Source organism: Emys orbicularis, chromosome 4 (assembly GCF_028017835.1).
Source record: "Emys orbicularis isolate rEmyOrb1 chromosome 4, rEmyOrb1.hap1, whole genome shotgun sequence".
Lineage (NCBI taxonomy): Eukaryota > Metazoa > Chordata > Testudines > Emydidae > Emys > Emys orbicularis.
In genome coordinates, this window is record NC_088686.1 from 135,935,826 (window position 1) to 135,953,641 (window position 17,816).

The window sequence follows — 17,816 nt, forward strand, 5'->3', positions numbered from 1 at the left end:
TAGAAGATCCTTAATAGTAATAAATTGGTCTAGTTTCCTGTAACTCCATGAAAGTTTAACTGTTAAAAGGGTATTTTGAGAGAACTAGCCTTCAGTGATGAAGCAAGGCTTGCAATGTAACTATTTCATAGTAAAGCCTCAATTTGATTCGCAGTATGTTAAGGTAATATACACAGGTATTAAGATGAGCCTAACTGATTTAGTGCTCTGTCTGTTCCTCTTTGACATTTGTGCTTTTAACACGTTTTACGATATTCTGGGAGGTTTGGTTTCTTCCCTCCACTCTGAGGTCAGTCTTTGCATGTAAGGAAAGATAATGTCACTTGACTTTCCTCCTGCTGTGCCTATTCTAATCAGGGCTTCAGTAGTGCTGCTGAACCCCTCCCCCCCTGGTTCCAATCACTCATCTTGGCATTAGTTGCCACTGCCCTTGCAAAGATGGATGTGGGGAAAGTGTCTTGAGACACGATGACTTATCTTCCACGATGCTGGGACTCTCCAAGCATTAGGAGGAGGTTGTTGTCTCTTTTTTGTATTCCCGCTGGATGGGTTTTATTGTGAATTCTCTGCCTCTTCAGCAGTTGCATTCTTCACTGACATAGATTGTCCTTGGCCTGACTTTATTATTTGTATTACAGCAGGCCTCAATCAAGGATCACGGCCTCATTGTGCTAGGCGCTGTGGGAACCATACACTAACATTTTGTTCTTGTTCCAGGGAGCTTACATTCTAGGTTAGGGGAGGAAAGCCTAACCTTTGACTGTAGCATGGGGGGAAACTTTGTCCCCCCTTTTCTTACCTGGTACCTGGGCCACAAGACTGAGAGGTGGAATACAAACATTATCTTTCATACCCACTGCACTTCGTTCCCTTGCTCACATCTTCGAATCCCTTCACTGGTTTTCCATTGCCTCTGTATCAAGTTCAGGCTTCTCATCCTCACGTTTAAGGCTCTGCACAACTCCGCCCCATCTAATTTCTTCTGTAATCTCTTCCTACTCTGAATTCTTCCTCACTTCCTGGCCATATCTTCTGTCTTATTGCTTCCTCTATCTTTCTCCCACTTTCATCCCTGTGCCTCTTGTCACGCTGTCCCTTCTGCGGAGAATTTCTGTCTGTGCCAGACATCTACCCTTCTTTCGGATCCCTTCTTAGAACACAGTATGAATCATCCTAATAGTGCTGCGTGTATCGATTATAAAAAGAAAAATATTTGCACCAATATGTGATAAATTGATCTGTCCTGGTCATTGGTGTTTTGCTTTTTTTGTTTTGTTATGCTATGTATGTAGAATTGTGATTGTAAGTGCCTTTTGACAGAGACATTGTCTTAGGCCAGGTCTACATTACACACTTACTTTGGTATAACTACGTCACTCAGTGGTGTGAAAAAATCCACACCCCTGAGCGAGGTAGTTATACCAACCTTAACTCCCCCGTAGACCGTGCTGTGTCGGCATGAAAACTTCTCCTGCCGACATAGCTACTGCCTCTTGCAGAGGTGGAGTTACTAAGTGGTAACATTTTACTATGCTCAATGCATTGAGTTATTAAGCAGTAAAATGTACATTATTTTTGGAGTTATTAAACTGATGGGAGAGCTCTCTGCTGTCACTTTAGAGAGTCTTAATCAGAAGCACTACAGAGACACAGCCATGCCAATGCATTTTTCAAAGGATATTAGGGTTGTAAGAAACCTTTGATATTACCTGATCCACCCTCCCAGAGGACCAACTTTCAGGCTTCTTGCACAACACAAGAAATTGGAGAGGGTAGAAATACTGCTATTTAGTTTCTTTAAAAAGCCTGAAAGTTGGTCCTCTCTGAGGGTGGATCAGGTAATATCAGAGGTTTCTTGCAACCCTAATATTCTTTGAAAAATGCTCTCCAGTTTCTGTAATATAACTTCTGTGCACAGGATGCAGCGTTAGCAAGCAAGATAAGATTTTTCTGGGAAGGTTCAATGTAAACAATAATCCCAATCTGTGTTGAACTTCAAACGCTGCTTGTTTTAATACTTTCACTTGTGCAGTATCATGTATACCTTTGGGGATTATTTTCTTTTCTCATCAACTTATGCCATGAACTCCTCCAAAAAGTAAGAGAATGAATACAATTCTGACTTGTTCAGAATACATCCTTGGCATCCTGCGAGTGTGTGTGTGGTGTGGGTGGAACTTCTATATTGCCCTAGGACAAGGTCTGATTTTGGGTGAATAATTCTCATTCACTGCAGCGTAAAGGCACCAGCACATCAGTGCCATATGCTATTTTGAGGCAGCAAAATCACATGGCTGAACGTTCTCCAGCTCTTTGTACAGCTGTCAAAATGTTAAGAGGGAGACTTCTAACTTACATTTTATATGAGCTTTAGGTTGACATTAAGAAAATTCCTGAAATTTTGGCAGTGAGCTGATCCTAACCTGCTTCCAGTGTCTTTATCTAGTGAGGAAATAACATCCAAAAACAACTTAATTCATGGATTCTCTTGGGCATTTTGACTGGAATTTCTCATGTTATTTTTCATTCCAGTGTGTGTAGTTGGCTACCAGCAATGTCAGTCAGCTGCCAGTATTGCCAATGGCTCTGACACTTCAGCAGTCCTTCTTGACAGTGTTAGTGTTGCTAACTTAAGTGGAACTTTTAAAACACCTGCATATTATGAAGAATATTCCCCAACAACACCCGCTTCATGCCATGGTGAAGGTAGAGCTCTAGTGTTGATGGCATTTACCCTAATAGACACACCTACCAAGTTTCTCTTGAACCTTTTTGGGCTGCTTTTTTCTTCCCAAAATTGCTGTGGGCTGCTGTGGAAACCTTCCTTCAGGATAAACATTTTATTTAACTAGTTCTGGGCAGCAGTCGCACACTGGGCTGAGTTAGTAGGAGTAAGCAGTGGAAATTAGAGTAGAGATTTTATGGCTAATAATGTTTATCATCATGTACTGTTGCTTTTGCTCTTCCCAATTCTCTTGTTTCACTGCAGTCTTCATCTACTTTCTGAGTCTTTCTCATTCTAACCCCTGTGCCTGGAATAATCTCCCTGTTCTAATCCGGCAGGCACCTTCTTTCTCCTATAAATCTCTTAAAATACATTTCTTCAAGCAAATCCTCCTTCCTTATCAGTAATCACCATATCATTCTTTCTTTGAACTATTGTCCTGTCTTGTCTCAAGATTTTAAACTCTTTTGAGTAGGAAATAAATGCCTTATGTTGGTAAAGCACGTCAAATGTCTAATGCTATATAGATTTACTTGAATTCTCAGAAAATCCATTATGTACTCAGTAGTGCTATAATTTTGAGAATATGTTGCATGCCTCATACATAAAAGTGGTTGAAGTGTAAAACTGAACTCCGCTTTAACTGCTGAACCTGAAGTGGCATATCCATAATATTAAGTGTTCTAAAATGGAATTAGAAATCAATATTTTGGTAATTTTGTGTCTCATAGATTAATCTGTGAAATATTTTACAAAGTGAAATGCATTTGGGCACCATGATAGTACTTATATGCTCTGATTGGATTTTGGTTGTCTTTGAGGTTGTTTGTGAAGGGTTACATAATTGGAAGCAGGATTGTAGGATAATAATTGTATTTCTAAACAGCCAGTATGTGAGGGCACAGTCATTGACTTATATCCCTTATAGGAAAAGCTGCTTCCACTGAGCATCTCCTGCTACGAAATACCTCTGCTGCTACAAATAACAGGGTATATAATTGGGCATTAGAGCATCTTGGACTGTGCTTTGTTCTTTGACCAGTCTCTGTACAGACAGTCCACTGTCAGGCTGGGGCTCTGAATGTAGTGGTGATTAAATTTTCTCAGAATTGCGTTAATGATACACTGCATAAGGAGCGTATTTAAGTGTTGTAGATAATGGGTGGGTGTAACTTCTCTGATGAAAGATAAGGGTAGACTGTAACTTGTCACATTAAAATGTGCAGATTCAAAGTGATATGGTCAAAAGGAAAGTTGGAATGGAAAAGGCAAGTTCTGTCATCTTGTGCTAAACTGGGGGCTGATGCAGTGATTTGACAGACTAATTCATACCTAAGGTGGAAATACCCACTGAAGAAACCTTACAAGTGTGTGATGACTTTTGTAGTTCTTGCACTGTTCAGGGGATGAATTGGCTGTTCTTTTCCTGAAAATTAAATAACACAGTTAATGTGAACAGAGGATGGGAACAAGTCTATCTAATATATTTATTGCAGAGTGGAAGTTGAGTAATCTTTGGGATTCAGCATAGCGCAGAGCTGAGGAAATTCAGATTGTGATTTGTTCCATTTATTCTCTAAATACGTCCTTTCCAAAAGCATAATCTTGGCTCCTCAAAACTTGTGCCCTTGAAACCATCTACTTAAAGTTGACTTGGCCAAATTCTGCCTTTGTAAATGGAAGAACTAAATTCCACCTTTAGTCACACATGTACAATTAAACTTCATTGGAGTTGCAGGGGTGTGAATGTAGACAGAACTCAGCAAATCTCTGTGGGAGAAGAGAGAAACTGAACTAAAATTGGAGAAATACCTAGTGGAACACCTTCCCTTTATCAGATATGCTTTTAAAAAATCTGCTTGTTGAGAGGGGAAATATAAACAAACTGGCAAAAATTAGAGCAACCTTAAAAACCCATCAAATTAATTTACCTTCTAGTGCAGCGGTTCTCAAATTGTGGGTCGGGACCTCAGAGTGGGTCGCGACCCCCTTTGCAAGGGGTCCCCAGGGCTGACTTAAACTTGCTGGGGCCTGGGGCCGAAGCCAAAGCCGAAGGGCTTCAGGACTCAGGTTGCAGGCCCCCTGCCTGGGGCTGAAGCCCTTGAGCTTCAGCTTTGGACCCCCTCCCCGGAGCGGTGGGGCTTGGGCTTTGGCCCCCTACCCGGGGCAGTGGGGCTTGGTCGGGCTCAGGCTTCGGTCCCCCTCTTGGGGTCACGAAGTAATTTTTGTTTTCAGAAGGGGGTCATGGCGCAATGAAGTTTGAGAACCCCTGCTCTTGTGTATCTGAGAGCTGTTAGTCTTATGACCCTGTAAATAGATATTTTTTCCAGGAAGTAATGTAAGTGTACTTCTTCGCTCTGCATTTAGGGGAATGAGGATTTTTGATTCAAAGGTGAGGATGGAGGTTGCATAGGTAGGAAAGGTACAAGTGAGGGTATGAATCTGAGCTGTTCTTGCAAACTTGCTCCACTGTGAACGTACTAGAAAGTAAGTTCTTTTCAAGCCAAGTTAGACCTCGCAAAAGGAAATTAAAACAAATAGTAAAAAGTTCTTTAGCTGTATAAATGAAAAGAAAACAAGGAAAGAGGAAGTGGGGCTACTTTGCAGTGAAGATGGGGTCGAGATAAAAGATAATTTAGGTATGTCTCAAAACCTAAATGAATACTTTGCCTCAGTTTTCAACAGGGTGGATAAAAATCAATGATTTAAAAAAAATCAGATTTTTTTGTTAAAATGCTTTTTGAGGGAAAAAACCTATCTAAAGATAGTTTTAATTAAGATATCTCATCATGGAATAGGGATTATAAATTCTAATTCTATAGTATGAGACAATATATTCATGTAATGTTTAAGAAAAGTTTTGTAAATGAGTTCCAATAGTTCATGGATTAGGGACCCAATCTTATGGGGTTCCAGGGGCTTCTGTATAGATTATTTAGGTTAATCTTTCTATCTACCCAATGGGATTCAATGCTCAGTCTAGAAGATACCATCAGAAATGCTTAGTTTTGCAGTTCTGAAACTGTGGATTTGTGTCTCCACAGATAACATGCTTGTTAACAGCAAAAATGTTTTTAAATAAATAATATATAGAGGTGAGAAATAACAGACCTCAACCCTATTGTCCCTCTGCAAATTTGTGTACCTTACCTCTCTCTAAAAGTGCAAAGTTTCAAAAAGTTCAATGAATAGAAGATTGTTGGGGGTGGAATAGATCTGGACAAGAAGAAGTCTGGAGATAAATGTGAGAAGGGAGGGACAGGCGGTAGAAACAAAAGTGAAACCTGTTTGAGCAGCAAGTCTTGAGGTCTTTCTGAGTGTAGCCTTAATTGATTTGAGATCTACCATACCATTCTCTCACTAGATGGGAAAACCTATAATGGCAGCAGGTCCTAAAAGCGACCCAGCTTGGGAATAAGAACCATTCAAGAAATATATGTTTGCTGATGATGTTTTAAAAAAAGTCACACCCGTGAACTGGTGGAAATCACTTAAGCACTTGGATTCAGAGACTGTTGAAGTGATAATCTCACTTTTAACAGCAGTAGCTTCTTCTGCCAGTGTAGAAAGAATATTTTCTTCCTTTGGACTAATTCGTTCCAAATTGAGAAATCGTTTGGGACCTGAAAAAGCAGGAAAGCTTGTTTTTCTTTTCCAGATTATGAACAAACAGGAAAATGAAGGTGAAGACGACTGAGTTAGCTGCAGAAGCCAGGATTTTAAGTTTCTCACATTGACCTGGCTGACACAGTCGATTTAATTTTTGTTGTTGTTTAACTATTTTAGTTAAACAATTTTAACAAAAACAAACCTGATTTTAAAAAACTTGACTGTTTAACTACATTCAAAAATTCTTATGCTTGTTTTGTTAAAATATTATATGTTTGCTGTTGAAGAAAAAAATCCAAAATACATAACGTTGTTTTAGTTAAATAAAACAATTTAATGTCTGTCTTGTGATGTTCTCCTCCTAATACAGCCTGGCAACAAAATCCTCCAAATATTAATGATTAACCTGTTGAATTGGAGATAGTTCACCTCCGAATGACTTCATAAATATCTTATTCAATTACCTTTGGTAAATGAAATAACCAAACAATCATTCATTTTCTGATACAGTGGTAAAACTAATCTGAAAAGTTTTCAAAGTAAATCACTTAAAAAAATGTATCGTGTGTACCTTCTAAAAATGAAACCTATATCTATCTCTGAGTTGTGAAGAATATGTATTAAGGTTATAACAACCAGCAAGAATGCACTTTTATGTAGAAATCCATGATTAAATAGAGTCTTCCTGACTAGTGATTTAAATCATTATTTAAATCAAATTGATTTAAATCAAATCCACCCTGGTTTTCAATAAGGATGATGATGTAGAACATGGAGACAAAGGCAGGAAGGCAAATGGGACTGGGTGTATGATAATTAGAAATTACCACATCTAAGGTGGAAGCAAAACTCAGAGCTTAATATATTCAAGTCAGGGGAACCTGAGAATCTCCATCCCAGAATACAGAAAGAATAGGTACAATTACAAGTATTTTAAATAAATCTATCAAATTGGGTTTGGTACTATATGACTGGAGAATAGCAAATGCACAGTACTTCTATTTAAGAAAGTGGGTGGGAGGGAGTGAACTAAGCAACTACAGATCTGTTAGTCTGACCTCAATAATATGAAAGACTTTTTTGAACAAATTTTGAAGAAAAGAATATAGTGCCAGACTAAATTGACATCTTTCTTTGATGAGAACTGATTCTCTAAACAAGGGAAATGCGGTAAATCTAATCCAGAGGTGGGCAAACTGTGGCCTGGGGGCCACATCCGGCCCTTCAGACATTTTAATCTGGCCCTTGAGCTCCCGCCGGGGAGCGAGGTCCGGGGCTTGTCCCGCTCCAGCACTCCAGCCAGGGAGTGGGGTTGGGGGCCTGCCCCGCTCTGCGTGTGCCATGGCTCTGTGCGGCTCCTGGAAGCAGCTGCATGTCTTTCCTCCAGCTCCTACACGTAGTGGCAGCCAGGGGGCTCCGCATGCTGCCCCTGCCCCAAGTGCTGCCCCCGCAGCTCCCATTGGCTGGGAAACAAGGCCAATGGGAGCTGCAGGGATGGGGCAGCACGCAGAGCCACCTGGCCGCGCCTCCGCATAGGAGCCGGACGGGGGACATGCTACTGCTTCCAGGAGCTGCTTGAGGTAAGCGCCGCCTGAAGCCTGGACCCCAACCCCCTCCCGCGCCCCAACCCCCTGCCTCAATCCTGATCCCCCTCCCACCCTTTGAACCCCTCGGGCCCAGCCGGGGACCCTCCTGCACCCCCAAACCCTCATACCCAGTCCCACCCCAGAGCCCGCACCCTCAGCCCCACCCCTGCACACCACCCCACTTCCCCAGCCTGGAGCTCCCTTCTCACACCCTGAATTCCTAGTTTCTGGCCCCACCCCAGAGCCCGCACCCACAGCCAGAGCGCTCACCCCCTTCCAAACTCCAAACTCCAATTTCTTGAGCATTCATGGCCTGCCATACAATTTCCATACTCAGATGTGGCCCTCGGGTTAAAAAGTTTGCCCACCCCGATCTAATCTATCTGGACTCCAGTAAAGCGTTTGATACAGTGCCACATGGGAAATTAGCATCCATCAGCAAGGGCTGCCTGATTCCCTCATGGGATTACACAATGCCCTTCCCAAGCAATTGAATGGCTAAGACATTTAGATTTACACACTTGACTTGAACATCTATGTAAATGCAATCACAATAAACAAAAGGCATCTAGTTAAACTGGAGAATATGGGAATTAGTACAAGGATTGTAAGGTGAGTAAGGAACTGGCTCAAAGGGAGACAACAACAGGTTGTGCTGAAAGGGGAGCTGTTGGACTGGAGGGAGGTTATTAATGGAGTTCCTCAGGGACTGGTCTTGTTTAATATTTTTATTACTGATCTTGGCTCAGAAAGTAGGAGTGCGCTAATGAAATTTGCTGATGACCTAAAGTTAGGAGGCATTGTCAACACAGAGGAGGACTGGAATACGACAAGAACTGGATGACCTTGAGGCTATGGAGTAATAAAAATGGGAAAAAAGTGAATAGTACAAAGGGCAAATTCATGCTCTTTCAGACTAAGAAGAAGATTTCCATTATAAGCTGGGGGCACGTTGTTGGAAATGCCAGAGCAGGCTAAAGACCTGAGTCACAGAATGAATGAGCCACCAGTGTAGTGCAGCCCTGAAAAAGCAAATGAGATTCTGGGCTGCATTGGGAGAGGTATATCCAATAAAGGTAGGGAAGTATTAATACCATTGTAGAAAGCACTGGTAAGACCACCTCTATAATACTGGGTACAATTCTGGTCCTCATAGTACCAAACCTAATTTGATAGATTTATTAAAAATACTGGAATAGGTGCAGAGAAGGGCTACTGGGACAAACGGGGGAATAGAGAAGAGACTAAAACAGCTTGGTTGTTTAGACTCCTGGGGTGCGCGCAAGAGGATCTTTGGGGGTGCGCGGCAGGAGGAGCGGTTTTTTTGTTTTGTTTTGTTTTTGCTTCGTCAGGTGGGAGTCCGAGCGTTTTGTTTTTTTGTTTTTTGTTTTGCTTCGGTGAGGCGGGGGTGCGTGCTCAAAATTTTTTTTACTGATAGGGGTGCGCGATCAAAAAAGTTTGGAGACCACTGGTTTAGACTAGCAAAGTGAAGGGTCCCAGGGGATCTACTTGCACTCAATAAATACGCCAGGGAGGGAAAAGAGCTATTTAAGAAAAAGGACAATGTTGCCACAAAAACAAATGGGTATAAACTGACCATGAGTAAATCTAGGCTGGAAATTAGAAGAAGGTTTCTACCCATTGCAGAAGTGAGGTTCTGGAATAACCTCCCAAAAGGAGGATTGGGGGCAAGAAACCTGATTGGTTTCAAGATGGAGCTTGATACATTTATGAAAGGGATTATATGATGTGGTTGCCTGTGATAGCTGGGGACTAGAATCAATGTCCTGGAAGATTTCTTCCATTTGCATCTTAGGTTTGTTTTTGATTACAGAGCCCAGAATTTTGCTAGGCACCTTAATAATGCAAATAAAAAGGCATGAAATTTCTACTGCGAAGCTTACAGTCTAATCATATGTATGGCCAGGACTCTAACTTCCTATCTTGATGTGTATCTTTTTCTCATCCACCTTGTTTCATAGCCAAACTTTTTTGCTGGTCACTCAAGTAGTGTGTAGCTGCAGGGTTTCCTAAAACATATTCTGTCCTATACTGGATCTCACCACAAAACCTTTGGGATATTTCATTTTGTAACCTATCAAACTAGGGTTTACACCTGTGTCCTTCTGTGTTGATCAGTTGCACGGGTTTGTATTGCCTCTCAGGTCAGGATCTTCACTGGGAAAAGAGGTATTTAGACCTGTTAACTAAAACTCATTTTGATTTCCTTCTCTATTGACATCTAGAAAATGGGGAGTCATCGTGTTAAGGGTAAAAACTTCTGTATTAAAATCCTTGTGTACTCCATTGATCAGAATGAAGACTGGAATTGAAGAATATTTGAAAAATTCTCTGTGACTTGGATTATTTTATTTAACAAAAAACCTAACTAGACCCTGTTATACACATTTTCAAAATAGATAAAAATCCAAAAAAAAGGACCATTCTTTATTTATGTTATTTTCTATCTGAATGTAATCAGGCATTATAATAAAACATCATAGAGTTATAAAGCCAAGCATTAACAAATAGTTAACAAAGGATAATGAAAACACAGACAGGTATAGACTCTTACTATATTTGATGTACAGTTTTTCAACAATACCTTCTTGGTCTCTGGCATCTTAAAGGTGATCAATATAGTGTTAGAATTATTTCCACCAATAACTTAATTTAGTAGGAAAGAATTACTACTTCTCAATCCAATTAATTCTGATTTTAAAACCTCAACTGTATGCTTTCTCTACTGTGCTGTCTTTAAAAGCATTTTGTTTTGTAATTAGACTTTCAGTTATCCACTGCTTTCTTTTCCTCCTCCCTAATAGATTATCCAGTATTTCATGTAGCATTTTTAAACTTGCATAACACTTTCAAAAGATGAGTCTGGGAGCTTAAATTCATAACTTTGCCAGACACTAAAAATCATGGACTATATAGAGACACTGGATTTATGGCTTATTTCCCTTTCTCCTTTCCTCCCTGTGACTGGGGGTGGGGTGGGGTTTAATTGCCAATTTCACCTTGAATGGTCCCTTGCAGTATGCGTTGGCTACTTATGCTAAACAATCTGTTCCACCTTGTATTTAGCAGTGAGTACCTTTGCTAGACCTGAAGAAGAGCTCTGTGTAAGCTTGAAAGCTTGTCTCTCTCGCCAACAGAAGTTGGTCCAGTAAAAGATATTACCTCACCCACCTTGTCTCCTAATATCCTGGGACCAATGTGGCTACAACAACGCTGAATATAGCATTTGTGTCAAGTGATAATATATCAAGTTGCCTTACTTGATTTTTCACTTTCCCTATTTGATTCTTTGGATGGTTGGGGTAAAAATGGCAACCATATGGATTGAAACTGGAAATTTTTTCCCCGCAAGAACATAAGCTGTATTCAGGATCATGAAAACTAATTTCTTCCCTCCTCCCCTGGCCTCTTGATGTGTTTGGAAGAAAAAAGTGAGATGGAGTGAATCTTTTCTACTCTAGTACAGGAACTAACCACTTATGAAGTAGATCAGATTATATTACAAAATATATTTCAGTTTTCTCATTTTTTGCCTTTTTTTCTTTATAGGTGATTGGTCTGTTGGATGTGTTCACACCTGCTAAGTCACTGGAAGAATTCAATGATGTGTAGGTAACATCTTTGAAAACTGCAGCCCAAGCATATATGATATAGAAACGTAGTGCTGGAATGAACCTTGAGAAGTCTAATCCAGCCCCTCAACTGTGGCTAAACCATCACTGACAGGTGTTTGTCCAACCTGTTTTTTAAAACCTCCAATGATGGGGATTCCACAGCAAGCTTTTCCTAATATCTAACCTAAATCTCCCTTGCTTCAAATTAAGCCCATTACTACTTGTCGTACCTTCCGTGGACATAAAGAACAATTGATCACTGTTCTCTTTATAACAACCCTTAACATATTTGAAGACTGTTTACATCTTCCCCTGCTTCTCTTCTCTCTCTCTCTCCTGCTTTCCCCTCCTTCCCCCCCATAAGCACACAAACTACTATAGTAGTGCTAGCTACCCTTGGTACATGGTTGAAATTTGGAAGGATTATGAGGATTATAGTTAAATTTTGTTTTAGAATTACAGGTCTTTTCTAGCACTAATTTCTTATTAATCATCTCATCCTTCCTCCTGCCAGTGTAGGATTGTTCCTTATAGTGCTTTTGCTAGTACCTTGTCTAGTCTAGTTTCAAACCTCTGAACTGATGGGACTTCTACTACATCGCATGTGAGATTATTTCAAGGCCTAATCATTCTCCTTGTCCAGAAACTCTCACTTCTAATGATATCTCCTTGTTGTGCCATAAACAACTCCTTCCCTGTTTTATATTTATACCCTTCAAGTACTAGTAGATATCCTTTGTGGTCCTCCCATCACTGTTTACTCTTTGCTGAGCCAACCTATACATATTTAGGCTGGGATTTTCAAAGGCACCCAGTTTCCTTTAGCGCCTTTTGAAAATCCCCATTTTAGCTCCATTAGTCTCGTCGAAAGATGTAAAATAATCACCCTTTTTAAATGACAAAAAAGCAGGAAAGGGGCAGTGCATTCATGAGTTCTTTGAAGCCATAGTATATATAGTGGGGTGTCCTGGTCATCTCCCTTTGTGCTACTCAGGCAATGCAGTCGGTACCTGCCTTGGTGGGTAGGAGTGCTTTGGAAGAGATTGACTGGGTTGGGAAATTAGCATTTACCTTATCTGGAATAAGGCCACCTGTGCCAAGCTATTCATAAATATTTAAAAGATATAATCCAGTAGATATTTGTGTCTCATATTGGACTAAAGATGAAACCAATGAACTTTGAGAAACAGTGAAATTGACCTGGAAAGAGAGTATGAAAGCAGTCTTTTTTGGTTACTTTAGTGACTCCAAAACTGCTATAGTTTAAAACCAAATTCCAGCCCCTTATGGAACAGGTTTATATTTCTGGAATCGTGATGTGCCTGGGAATGGCTTGTAGCAGGATACAGCTGTGAGCTGCTGCAAGCAGTTGACAAGGCATTGTCATGAGCTGTATAAATACAGTCTTTGATCCTGACAGATGAAGGGTGAGACAGAGGGGAAGTGGATAAATGGATATCTAGATCCGTAAGTTGTTCTTGGATCCCACACAAGTGTGATTCTGCAGCACAAAGGACAAGAGAGCACATGTTCTGTTAATGCAAACCTAGGACATTACTCTGTTAACTGTTGTATGCCTAACGTGGAGTGCTCTTACAAGTCTGCTTTCAGCTAGTCCACTGGCATATGAAGGATGGTGGTCTCTGGGGACTGTGACCTCTTCGTTGGCTTGCAGATAGTAGCATTTGACAAATGGGATATTTGTATTTTCTTCAAAGGCATATCTTAAAGCAGATCTCTACTGTTGAGATCTGCTTTAAGATATGTGCTCCATTAACATGTATTGCAGGATTCTCCTAGGTAAAATCCATTACCAGACAATACTTGGTTGGCTCATTCCTGCTCCTGCTAAACAGGCCAGGATCTCTTGTTTCCAGCCATGAGTCCCTTGCATTACTATGCACTAGCTAAATGGAGCCACAATAGCTATTTTGTCTTTCAGTTACTACTTGTTTGTATCTCTCTTTTGGCTCAATAAAACTAAGCCTAGTGCCTTCAGCTTTCTTTAAATAAAATAGAATTCAATCGTTGTGCCTCTTTCTCAGTCATCTGGTCTTACCACTTTAGGTCGCCTGCCTCCATTTTGTTTTTCTTTGCCCCTCCCCCCACATCAAAAAAGAAGCAGCCCTTTGGCTCGCACGGTGGTCAATACACTGATTCAATGGCCAACAATATGGTTGCCATTTTCAATGTTTAGAGAAGAACCACAGCTGTCCTATCTGAATTCAGGTTTGTCTGCAAATAGTCAAGACTTGGGGTGAGCATTTAACACTTTCCTGGGCACCCGAGGCCAAGAACAAGGCTAAATCAGCTAGAAAGCTGAGAGGTAAAAAGTATCTTATAATGCCGTAGTTGAGCGAGCCAGCTGGGTGTTAATTGTGCACTTGGTTTCAACACAAGTTAGGCATGAAGTCCTAAGGTTGCACTTTGACCCCTTTGAAGTGTTCAGCTGTGTCATGCTTTAGGACATTGAGGTCACCTCATCTCATGCTCACCTCCATGCTTTGAGAATGATGCTTTAGATACAGCTTGAAACACATACTGAGTTGATGCTGAACTGCTGTAGTCATTCTGCAGCTGCTCTTGGTCAAGACTGTTCAAAGCCTCTGGAGATTCAGGCCAGGTCTACAGTACAAATCTGTATCGGTATAACTATGTCGCTCGGGGTGTGAAAAATCCACACCCTTGAGCGACGTAGTTATATCGACCTAGCTCCCCATGTAGACAGCACTATGTTGACAAGAAAGCTTCTCCCTCTGCCATAGCTATCTATCACCTCTCGGGGAGGTAGATTAACTACGCCAACGGCAGAGGCTCTCCCATCGGCATAGGAGCGTCTTCACTAAAGTGCTACAGCAGCGCAGCCCTCAGAGTCTAAACGTTTTGGTGCTGATGGGTCATATCCCCACACCAGGGGTACATGGGTACCTGTTTGTTATCTCCTTCACATCCTTTGTTCCATCATATTGCCATTGCTGCAATTCACGTGTATGGACTTTTTCCATCTGTAGAAGATGGTGGTGGTTTAACCACCTTTTTATAGAGCAATGTGATAGAAATGGATGAAAGCAATGTAAGAGCTAGGTGTAACTTGTGATTCAGGGTGCTGTGCTAATGCCAGTGTCCCAGGCCCTGATGCATTGACACAACATTCTTTGCTTGCCATATGGAATCAAGGGGATGTTTATGGTAACAAAAGAATTCCCTGTTATGTGGATGCTGCTTAATGAGCCTGAAGACTTTTCAGATACACTGCAGATCTCCATAGGAATTGAATTAAAAGCTACACATTACCATCCCAAAGAGTCCAAGATAGCTAAGGGATACTTCTTCAGCTAGACAATCAAGGATTTCCGAGTTAAGACCAGTGGAGTGCTTTGAACTTAGGCCACACAGAAGAAAGGTCGCAGCTGCCCATCCGCTCAAACCAGACTGAATGAGTGGCAGTATTCCTCATACAACACTAGCGTTTCTGATTTGGCAGGATACAAATGCATTGTGCAGAAGTGACTATGGCAACAAGAAAAACTGCCCATGGTTTGATGCCCATGATTTTAGATGCAGGTTTGCCTTCATTGGGGAAGGGTTTCCAATGTGAAGACCCTGGCTTGCATAAACAAGTACAAAACTGAGCTATAGAAGATTGAGCTCCAATTTTTAGATTCTCTCCACATAGATTTTTTTCCTGAGCAAGCCAATTTAAAGTTCTTGGGTAAAATTTACAAAAGTGACTAGGAACTTAGGAACTGAAATGCCAAAGACGCTTCTAAAGGTGGAATTTAAGTTCTCTTAAAAATGTTACTTCTGGTGTTTTTAAGGTGCTCTGCATTTATGCATCGCTGCTAATTGTCTGAGACTCATCCCCCTTGGGTTTCAGAGCCTGGGCTTTAGCCCGAAAAGGAATGTCTGCACTGCTATTTTTGGTCCCATAATTTGTCTTCAAGTACATTGACCTGGGCTCTGAGACTCTCTGCAGCAGGTTGTCGGGTGGTTTTATTTTTGCATTGTAGACATACCCATAGACTTCTGACGGGGAGAGATCTCCCTAAGTTTCATGTACTACTGTACAGTGAGAGTTTAACGTAATTGGCCCCTGCCATCCTTAGCACTGCAAACAAAATCTGCACCATTCAGAATTAAACGATTTAGATGACAAAACCCTTGCTTCTGAGCTTGGTAAAGGCCCTTTGCTACCAGAGGGAATAGGGGAGAATATACAGGGACTCCTCTGCTCATATACTGCTTCATAGCAAAACATTGTTATGTTCTTTATGGGTTTGTGGCAGCAATGTCTATTAGGAGAAGCACTACAGAATCAGCAGAGTCCAGAGTATCTTATTTGAAGTACTGTGGGAACCAGCAGAGAAGATTGCTTCCAAAAAATTTCAGCACGTTAGCTCGATTGATTTATTTATTTATTTATTTATTTATTTTAAACACTTAATTTTTTGAAAAATACCTAAACTTCTGAAGTTAGGTCATTTTGGGCTTCCTAATGTAAAACTATTACATTGCAAACGGTCTTTCACAATCTGCTCTTTCTCTTGGATGTACTGAATCATGTCTTTGGGTACATTTAGAAGGCCTAGAAATGGTACTTTTTCCAACACAATTCTGCCTGTTTGCACTAATAGAAAAAGAGGACCAACTCAGTATGAAAGTATAGTGAGAATGTGCGGGGGCACAGCTTCTAGTTTCGCTAGAATTTATCATTCTTTAATCTGGAACAATGCTAAAATAAAAACTGAATGTAAATTTCCTACTGAGAAGAACAAAAATAGAAAGTATTGGGGTTTTTTTGTGGATTTATATTTGGATGGATGGCCAGCTACCTATTGTATCTTTGGAATAAGGTGCATTTATCATTGAAAGTAACTAGCAATAATTAGAGTAAAATCCTTATACATAAAATTATCGTTGGTGTTTAAAATACAGTTTCTTGGCTTTTTAATTTCTCTTTGTAGTTGTTGTTAGAAGGTGGGAAAAAAGGCAGACTCTATAGACCCTGAACACCTTTATTGTTATGGTGTCATAACTGAGGAAATCCTTGTCCAATCATTTTACATTTGGTAGAACCACATCTGCATTAGTAAAGGTTTGCCAGAATAGCTATATCATCAGATCCTCCTAGTATAGACTCAGTGTAGCTTATTTTGCTCGCTGAACATATGGGATTGAAGTAATGTAGTCCAGAACTTTACAAACCAATATTTTTGCTTGTTTGTATGGATGGGTAGTTTGGAAAGCAGTGGACACTTCATATCCCAAAGAAAACTGGCATTCAATTTCATGCTTCAGGACATAAGCTGACATTGCCACTGGGGTCAAGGAGTTTCTTGCCCCACCCACTATTCCATCCCATAGAACATTGTTCAGCATGGGTATTCTGCTTTCCTGTGAAGCATTGGTATGACCACTCACCTGGACTTGCAAATGTCCCAGTATGTTCCCAATGCCATGCAAATGAAGAAAATTGCTCTGCTACTTCAGATATTTCTTAGTTGAGGAAAGGTTATGGAAAGAAAAGAGGAGTCTTAAATGGAGCTGCCTTTTAGTCATCTGTATTGAACAAGAAAACGCTTTGTTCAGGAGTGTATGAGGAACAGAAAGGATGTCTCCATAGTGGTCAGTTATTCTAATATCCTGTTCCGTATGAAGCAAAGCTTCATTTAAGCCCTGTGGGAGTGCTAGTTTGCTTAGTAATTGTCTTTCATGGGAGAAAAGGGTATTTCCTGGTGACTCACTCTGTCCTACCTTTCCTTTTGTTTTCTAGGTACCTGGTGACACACCTCATGGGGGCTGATCTGAACAATATTGTGAAATGTCAGAAGCTCACAGATGACCATGTACAGTTTCTTATATACCAAATTCTTCGGGGTCTGAAGGTACTTGCACCAGTCCTATCAAAATACTGGGGAGATGGAAATTCCTGAAGCGTACAATCCTACTTAAAGAGATTAACACGAATGGATTGTGGAGTTTATTCACTCTCTTAGTGAATGTAGGGTAACCTTCTGTTGGCCTTTCTCCTGTCCACTTAATGATTCAGTATTGTTGTAGTGCTCCACCAGAAACTCAGTGTGAATACATTCTCACATTGTGCATAGCAATGGGCTGAGTCTGGAAGGTTATGAATAAGAGCTGTTTTGTGCATAGTGGATCTTTTATCCCTGCAATTTATATAATTCTTCTAGTTTCATTGTTGATAACAGTGAATTCTTCAGTGTCTGGAAGGAGACAGACTAAGTATGAAACACCTTT

General features: G+C 40.7%; 1 protein-coding gene across 1 annotated transcript in view; it reads left to right on the forward strand.

Moving 5' to 3' along the window:
- MAPK14 (mitogen-activated protein kinase 14) overlaps positions 1-17,816 on the forward strand; it is a 53,381-nt gene that overhangs the window by 15,024 nt on the left and 20,541 nt on the right. The window contains exons 3-4 of the mRNA XM_065402299.1: positions 11,491-11,549; positions 17,329-17,440. Of these exons, the coding sequence (XP_065258371.1) occupies positions 11,491-11,549; positions 17,329-17,440 (171 nt within the window). The remainder of the gene's footprint in view (positions 1-11,490; positions 11,550-17,328; positions 17,441-17,816) is intronic.